This window comes from Hydractinia symbiolongicarpus, chromosome 2 (assembly GCF_029227915.1).
Source record: "Hydractinia symbiolongicarpus strain clone_291-10 chromosome 2, HSymV2.1, whole genome shotgun sequence".
Lineage (NCBI taxonomy): Eukaryota > Metazoa > Cnidaria > Hydrozoa > Anthoathecata > Hydractiniidae > Hydractinia > Hydractinia symbiolongicarpus.
The window spans coordinates 26,230,598-26,239,235 of NC_079876.1; the positions used below are offsets into that span (position 1 = coordinate 26,230,598).

General features: G+C 33.4%; 1 protein-coding gene across 1 annotated transcript; it reads left to right on the forward strand.

Annotated features, from left to right (window-relative positions):
• Positions 1 to 917: 917 nt before the first annotated feature.
• LOC130630394 (QRFP-like peptide receptor) lies at positions 918 to 7,909 on the forward strand. Its single transcript, XM_057443885.1, has 2 exons — positions 918 to 1,308; positions 6,035 to 7,909. The coding sequence occupies exon 2, from the start codon at positions 6,178 to 6,180 to the stop codon at positions 7,519 to 7,521; it is 1,344 nt and encodes a 447-aa protein (XP_057299868.1). The 5' UTR covers positions 918 to 1,308; positions 6,035 to 6,177; the 3' UTR covers positions 7,522 to 7,909.
• The last annotated feature ends 729 nt before the right edge of the window (positions 7,910 to 8,638 follow it).

The window sequence follows — 8,638 nt, forward strand, 5'->3', positions numbered from 1 at the left end:
ACGAAAAAACAACATACCTAAAAAAGACAAAAGGCTCGGTTGTCATTTTGAAAGTTACTTGATATAATAGGCCTTTAAATTTACGAAAATCTCCTCCAGTCATTAAGAATCCTTAAATTAATTTGACTTGGAATATTTTGCTTCCTTGAGATTGGAAAAACTTGGAAAAACTTGGAAAAACAGGGAATACGCGGTTAAAATGAAACACCTGAACTTAACTACAAAACCTCACCGCCTTTGAAAATATTACCGGTGTAAACTAAACTCGCTAAACATCTCACTTGCTTCACTTTTTGTAATTCTTTTACATTTGCCGCGCCTTTCAAAAAACAGGCAACCTCGTCTCCAGGATTACAGAATTGTAAACAACTTAGATTATTCGTCCTTATTTTACTTTTGTCAAAAAAGCCTGGGGTTGAAGTCACGTAATCATGCCATGAATGGCATAGCTCTACTCTGTTTCAAATTATTTTCAGCGCCTTTTTTCGACACTTGTCTCTCTAACTTAATTTCAGGCTTTTTGTTTGAAAGACGGCGGGTACTTTAGGTATAAAACCCTTGTTACACCAAGAGATACTTGCCGAATAAAGAAAAACTATTTATGTGGTATAAATTATTCACGCAGATTTTATTAATTTATTTATTGAGATATTTTTCTTCTTCTTTGATTTTCAAATATATTGTACAATTTCTATATCAATCTGTGCCGACTGTTTGAATATTCACGAATTAAAATTGAAACTTATTTCCATTGAAGTGGTTGGCTGTGGTTGATGAAATCGAACTGTGGCCAACGCTAAAACAAGGAGGGTTAAGAACTGTTTCTCTTTTTTTAAAAAAATTATTTCTAAAATACACGTTTTGTTGGATTAGTCCTAACGTCATTAGCAAGAAGCTAGCAAGTTAGCTAGTGGTATCCAGTTAGTTAAATTTTAATTGCTTGACAATAAATATTGAAAATAAGTAAGCACAGATACCCCCGTTTTGAATGATGTACTAAAAGATTCCTATGAAAATCTCGCCTGTTTAAACTCGCATGAAGTAAATTTCATCATGAATTTTTAACAATATATCCCATTAAATGCTATTCTCAGTTTATCTGCAATTAATATTGATAAAGGAATAACCTGACTTCAAATTTCAATATAACGGAGATTATATTAGGTTTACTTGCGTGTTTGGCGTCAGAAAGGGAGGATCTTTAGATAAAGCTGGACAATTTGTGTGGTGTTTCTGAAAAATTTAAAGTTTTTTATGTACCAGAGTGAAATATAACATTATGAGGAGTACTTTTTAGCTCAGATACTTGTAAGTACTTTATATGTGTATGTGTATAGAGAGAGAGAGAGAGAAAAAAGATTTGTTTATTACGTATCAGGAAAGTGGTGTCGAACTTTTCTTCAAAGCTTTACGTAATTTAAGAGAGATTACCAGGGAGGGGGAAAGGGGGTAGATTTCTCGGGGTAGTTACGGAATGTACAATAAACGTGCGGGATATTTATGTTCAAAACGCAGGTATACCCGCGTTTTCTATTTTGTCGTTACACATTTCCCGTGTTTTTTTTGATGTGTTGATAAATTGAGGAAACGCACATCGGTGATTATTGACGTCAACGTCGGCATTTTGAAATTTATACTTTTGTGACGAACCGTGAAGAAAATTCAACTTCATGACCTGCGCTTATACTGCAAACAAAAAAGTAGAAAAAATCGGCACGTCCGTAACTACCCCGAGTTTTGCGAAGATTTCATCCACGCAAAAGTTACTATCCCGGAGTTTACGCTAAATATTTCGGATTTGTAAAACTCCGCCCTAACATCTTTAAACAATACTTACGAAAGATTTTTTGTTGGTGAATTACAACTGTACTTTTATATAATCTTATGTGTTACAACCTCGTCCCTACTCTCTCCATTTTTTCCTGAGCCGTTATCCAATATTATAGAGGGAATATTCAGCTAATTCTAGCAATAGAACCATGACATGATTGCAGTAGTCACTCATGCCTGCTGGACTGTTGCATTTTGCATGTTCCACCTCACCATTTCGTCGATTTAATTTTACTGTCACAACACCATTGACCTTTTTCATACTAGCCCGACAATGAACCTTAGCTAAAAATATTTTAATGTCCGAGCTGTAAATAAACTTTCCGGAGAAATGTATCTTTCCTCCTTAAATTTAAGCCCTCTTTCTAATGTCTTTTTATGTGTAATTTCTTTAATTTACCAAATTTGCTGACATGTTGATCCATTTCTCGTCTAGTAAATAATGGCAAAAAATCCAGGTATTTACCCTACGATAATTCTTCTTCAGCGTTCAGTTTTACTTCAACATCAAAGTCTATGTTTTGTAACAACAATTTATAAATATTTTGATCCACAGGCGTTTCAGAAATATTTCTAACTTTGTCAGGCTTCTTGATAACTTGCAGAGTTTGCAAATCCACCTGGCTTGCCGCCATCTTGTTCACAAATCTGTTCATACGGGCCTCATTTTGAAACTACGATTACATCATTGAATTAGAGAAACCCCTATTAATCAAAAAGGCCCTGGAAAGGTTGGTGTTTCAGAAAAAGTAAATTTTAATTATTTCCTTCTATTGTGAAAATTAAACAACGTGAAATTGTCAAGGTGAGAATTTACGAAAAAAAATTCACGTACAAGTACTAATAATCACGAATTTTGAAAATAAAGATATAGAAAGTTTTGCGGAAAATAGTTTTGCGATTTTTAACTGTACTCGCAAACGTTTATGCTATACCTTGCAAAACAAAAAATGCGATAGTTTTTTTTTTTTATGAAAGTACAAAAATTCGAAAATTTCCTCTAATTATTTCTTCCTTTTCTATCAAATATCCACCCCTATCTTCTTTTACACCATGAAGCGTGATAAATTTTATAAGCGATGATGGGAAGCATTTGTTAAGTAGCTATCTATTTATTTCGGGGATCAAAAACACTCTAAATATAGATAGATTCAAGAAAGATTGACTCATATTTTAATCTGCTTTTAAAAATCTAAACTCCAAAACGTTCTTTTATATTTCTTTACCCGAGAAAGTTTTTTACGCGAAAATCAAAAAAAATATGTAAAAAAAATGCTTGCTTCTCGAAGAAAAAAAAAGATCTCTCGCCAAAGGTTACGCCTAAATTTTGCGGTTTTTTTCCTTGTAAGAATTTTTGTCCGTACTCAATAGGCTAGGTATAGATTTCTAAAAGCTATAAACTGAAACATCACTGATAAAGACCCTATATATAATTAGTACGGCTGTTTTAAACGCAAGCTTCTAAAGATAGAAGAGCAGAAGTTAAAAAACTATATAATTATTTCGAAAATTACTGTTAATAAGCTTTACAATAAAAAATTATCACCAAAGAGTTTTTCAATTTCAACTCACGATATTACACAATTAAGAAAAGATATTTATAACAAGTTGGAAATCCAAAGAGCTTCCTGCTATCAAGATTATCAACTACCCCTTTTTTATAAATATAAATGTAGCTTCAGTTGTTTTGATTTTTTACAGATGTGCGCCCTAAAGTTGTTAAGCATTCATTTATTTATTTATCCATTTTACAATACGTTCCAAATTAACAACCCAAAATTAATCATTTCAAATATCCTAAAATCTCAATAGTTTTTGGAAGAATTCTATATTTAACAAATAATTTTATTTTTGTATTAGTAACTAATATTTGTCATAAGGAAATATAAAAATAAAAAATGTAAACATTTTGTGTTTTATTCATTCACCCAAAATTTCATGTTTATTTTTATCGTTCAAAAAAAAATGGCCTAATTATTTTTCTAATTTTCTTCAACCATTTCCAGCCTATTTGTTCTTATAAGATTATTCTTATATAAAAAAATCGTAGCTTCTGCTTAAGAATATAACTTTACATCACTTTTTTATAAAATTTATTTTCCATGGATCTAGTTCTGAAGGTTTTTATCCTCTGTCTAGATTTAATTCCAGGCGTTTCTCAATGGGTTTTGTGTCCGACAAAGTAGGGATGTATTTGGTGTGGAGCTCTCTTTAATACCTTTCTCCTAATAAGCCCCCCTCCTCTGGCAACTCTCCCCACCTGTGACATAAAATCATTAAGCAGCTTTTAATGTATCACTTTAAAAATCTAGCACTTCCTTAAAAATTACTTCCATTCTACCCGCACACATAAACACTGTTTCCATCACCTTGTTTAATGTCATTTCACACATATCTTTAACGACATCAAAGATATGAGGTGAATAACACCTTTGAATTCTGTTTCTCCTGAAAAAAAGGTGATATTCTAATATTCTAGTATATATGTATTATATAATTTATGAATTAACCTGATGGGAGAGAGAAAAGTGCGAATGTTAATATAAAATTCAAATTTTGAAATTTTACAGTATCGTTGGACGAATAAAAATGAACATTTTTACAGTAAGTTGTATAAATGGAGCCATACCAGACACCCAGTTTTTTCAGTGGGAAAGGAAATTTTTTCGAGGTTTCATCTTCTCTTGGACGAACGTCCCCCATGTTAACTATAATATTTTTGTAGGTGGGAGGGGCGAGGGATATGGGATGGGGAGCACTTTTCACCGAAGCTTTATGCTCTTACAGCCCTGTCAAAAAAACAAACCCATATCTATCTTACGACACCTAATGAAAATAAAACTATTTTTAACTGTCTATCTCTCATTTATTTATTTATTTATTTGTCGTGGATATCGTAATCAAAATTCTTTAATGTGGGAAAATAAAAGATGGAGATCGATCAAGATAAACGCTAAACGTATTTTCTTTCAGCTTAGCCTAAATATGGGCTAATTATCAACTAAAATTCAAATCTAAAGTTTAAAATTGGTAATAGGATTTTTGACTGTTGTTTTTTTACTGTTTCGAAGTTCCGTTTATGTTTATTTTTTTCTTCTTTATTTTAAATCCTGGCTGCGTCAGAGTTATGGTAAAAAGTTGTGTAAATATTGTGTAGTTGTTTTAAATTTGCATCTTTATATATCTTTCTCTCTCTCTCTCTCTCTCTCTATATATATATATATATATATATATATAAACTTATGGATAACGGCGATGAAGGAGATAAAAGTCACAAACAAACAAACAAACAAAAAAACAACACGAAAGTAAAAAAGTAAAACTATATACAGAAGAAATTAATTTAATAATGCAACATTACAACTCATTTAGCGTTTTCGAGGAAAGAACAAAAGATTGGGAAATTGTTGGGCGGGTAAAGTGCTATTGTTTTTCTTCCTTAAGGCCAGCCTTTTTAACACAATCAAAGTTTGTCGATAGACATTAAAAACAATAATTTCAGTAGCTTTGTTATAAATATGAAAACTCAGTTTATATTATTTAATGCTAGTAGACTTTTTTTATAGTATTTCATTTTGTTTATCTTTTTTGTTTTTCTTTCAACATTCGTTTGCTTGTCTACCCCATGCGACGTAAAAATAGATAAAACGTTGAACGCATTCCAGCAAGAGAGATTGTATTTCGTAATTGATTTATTCATTGACGTGCCGTCTCGTCTGCTTGCAATGAAAATAACTAGTTTTTCACCTTATCTTTCCACATTGAGAGATGTTTTCAGTTTCATATAGCGTCAGTTCTTATCAGAATTCAGTGCTAGATCCTAAACAACAAAAAGTTGAGGACAGTAGAGGCTTGTTTGGGCAGAGAGTGGTTTACATTTACATGATATTGTTGACTTCGCTAGTCGTGCGTTACTTACTAAGTTCATTATTGTTGTTGTTGTTGTTGTTGTTGTTGTATTTAAATTCATTTTTGTTTTTTTTACTGTTACTGTTCGTTTGCTGTTGTTATGGTTTTGGTTCTGTTGTTGTTTTCTTAACCTGATTTTTGTTGTTGTTGTTGTTGTTTTTATTTTTTTTTGTTGTTTTTTATCGTCGTTCTGATCCTATTTTGTACGGTAGAAAGCGATGCTTATTAAAAACATTCCCTATGAAACAAAGTCCTGTAAAATAGCATCGCCTTTATGATCGTATTTTTATTTTAGATTGCTTACGTTGTAATAACTAAAGATTAAACTGCTCGCTTATTATATCATCTCATATTATATCAACACAACTCCCTGTTTTGGGTAAAACTAAAGCATCCCTAGCAAAACGTTGGCCATTGGTTTGTAGAAAACAAAACACCATGGAGGAGACACATAATTTATCAGCAGCTCTCAGGTATACAACCTTAATGCTTCGTAACTTTAGTACGACTCCATTTCCAGGTATTCGTCAATATCACCCACAATTCGATGTTGAACCGTTTAAACTTACAATGGCCATTTTATATGGTGTTATCTTTTTAATCGGTGTGCCGGGTAATATTCTCGTGATATTGACAATTATACGTGTGCCGAAAATGAGATCAACAAAGAACTTATTTATTGCCAACTTAGCGATAGGCGATTTAACAAATATGTTATGGTGCTTGCCAACTGCGTTGATATCTTTGTATATATCATGGCCCTACGGTCAAGTGGTCTGCAAATATATATTTCCACTGGCTGATGTTATTATTGGTAATACAATTTTTACAATGGTATCCATCGCCCTTGACCGCTACCGTGCTATTGTCAACCCGTTTACTGCAAAGCCAACACTTCGTAAGACGATCGTAATCATTGTGGTGACCTGGTTTTTGTCGTATGCTCTGATGGGATTGCCGTTAGTGCTAGCCTTTAAAGTGTCGAAAGGGTATTGGGTTGAGTTAAGCTGCAACTTGGCGTGGAAGAGTGACTTCCATAAGCTTTTTTATCGATTAGGAACGTGTACCGTTTTGTTTTGCATCCCGTTCGTGGTCGTCCTATTCTGCTATGTCCGCATTAAGTTGAAGCTGGAAGAAAATATTCGATTCGCACGCGAGTCTATTCGTGGTCGTTCGACTTTGCTTCGTGCGAAAAGAAATAAAAAGCTGATCAACATGTTCTTAGTCATTTTTTTATGCTTCACATCGTGTTTCTTACCTATCAATGTGTTATTATTGACCGTAACATTTCATCAGGGAATACTTCTCTGGAAGTACGCTGGCATCGTTGTTCAGTTTGCAGTCGCGTTACTTTTTCTTAACTCGATTATGAATCCGATTATATTGTACCGATTAAGCAAAGATTTTAAAATCGGGTTCTACGAGCAATTACTGTGTGTGTGCCCGAAAACCAGACAATTGGACGAAACGATATCAGTTTTACGTCGACGACTATCAACGGCATCTTCTTTGTTGTCGGTCGTATCTTTTCGGTCATTTCGTACGAGTCAAGATCGAGTTTCGATGAGCGCAGTGGACGAGTTGGATTTCGTAAACGTGAAAGAACAAGACGCCAGTGAACCTCCAAACCGGCTTGTGGTACCTTCAAAGAAAAGTTTCAGTGAATCATCTGAGAGCCTTACATTACTCCCAAAAGTTAGAACAGGTCAAAGGAAGAGTGTAACGTGGTTCAAAGATGATGTGCATGGAAGCTTGATTGATAAACTAGCTAAAAGTGATTAAATTTTAGACAGGGCATTTTTTTCTTTAAAAAAAATAAAAATTATATAAAGTATTTACAACCTGTATTGAATTTTTTAGGATTTCTTTTATAATATTTTACTCTAGTAGGATTTTCGGCTAACTTCGTTCCCAGATCTTCTGGTTCACTTTACGCAGGCGCCTTACGTTAAATGAAGCGCTAACAGAGAATTCGATTTATTGGAGGACTATTTTAATAAGACTTTTCTTTGTAGCGATTGTAGTCTTTATAACTTGTCTATGGTGCCTCGTATTCAAAATGAGGAAAAATAATACTAACTGTAACAGATTTTAATTTTTCCCATTTCCAAAGCCAGTATTAAAAGAAAATTCGGAAAAGGCGTATTAATTTTTTATTTATTTATTTATTATTATATTTCTCATTCTTCATTTAAAAATATGTATCTATATACCCACTTCAACAAATTAGTAGAAAAACATAGAAATATATATGTAAAATTAAAATTCTACTTTTTTAAACATACGAGATATATTAATATATTGAAATAGACGCCTCGGTTTACTTATGGGCGGTTGAATAAACGCCACTGTCAAATTTACGCAACAAGTAATTTTATAATCTCTTTAATACGGCGACAGTGTTGCTGCCATAGCACACTCAACTGTAAGTTGTAAGGAAGCAGGTCCGAGTACATAGTGTGTGCTTCAAATGTGATGTTGACAGTCCATATAAAGTCAATTGAGTGGCTTAGCTTGTTGATGGGCACGCACTTTTAGGACCTATGTACGTGTCTCGGATCATGTGATTAAGTTACATTGTGTGAGGCCACGAATAGGAACGGTGGGATGGCTATATCCAAGGAACGGCAAATCCGTTTCACTAACTTACTAAGCTCCTCTTAATAATTTAAACATCAACACTTACCATTTTCGACACGTTTACCATATCACCATGCTTATGTACCAACCCCCGCGGTATCCCCATGTTTATGTACCAACCTCCACAGTATCACTACATATTTGTGGATCAACCTCCACGATATCGACTTTGGTTATACGTGCCATAGATGCTTAGTACGACCATGCAATAACTGCATTGTTTTATTATACCGACCTCGCACCTGAGGTATTTTGCTTT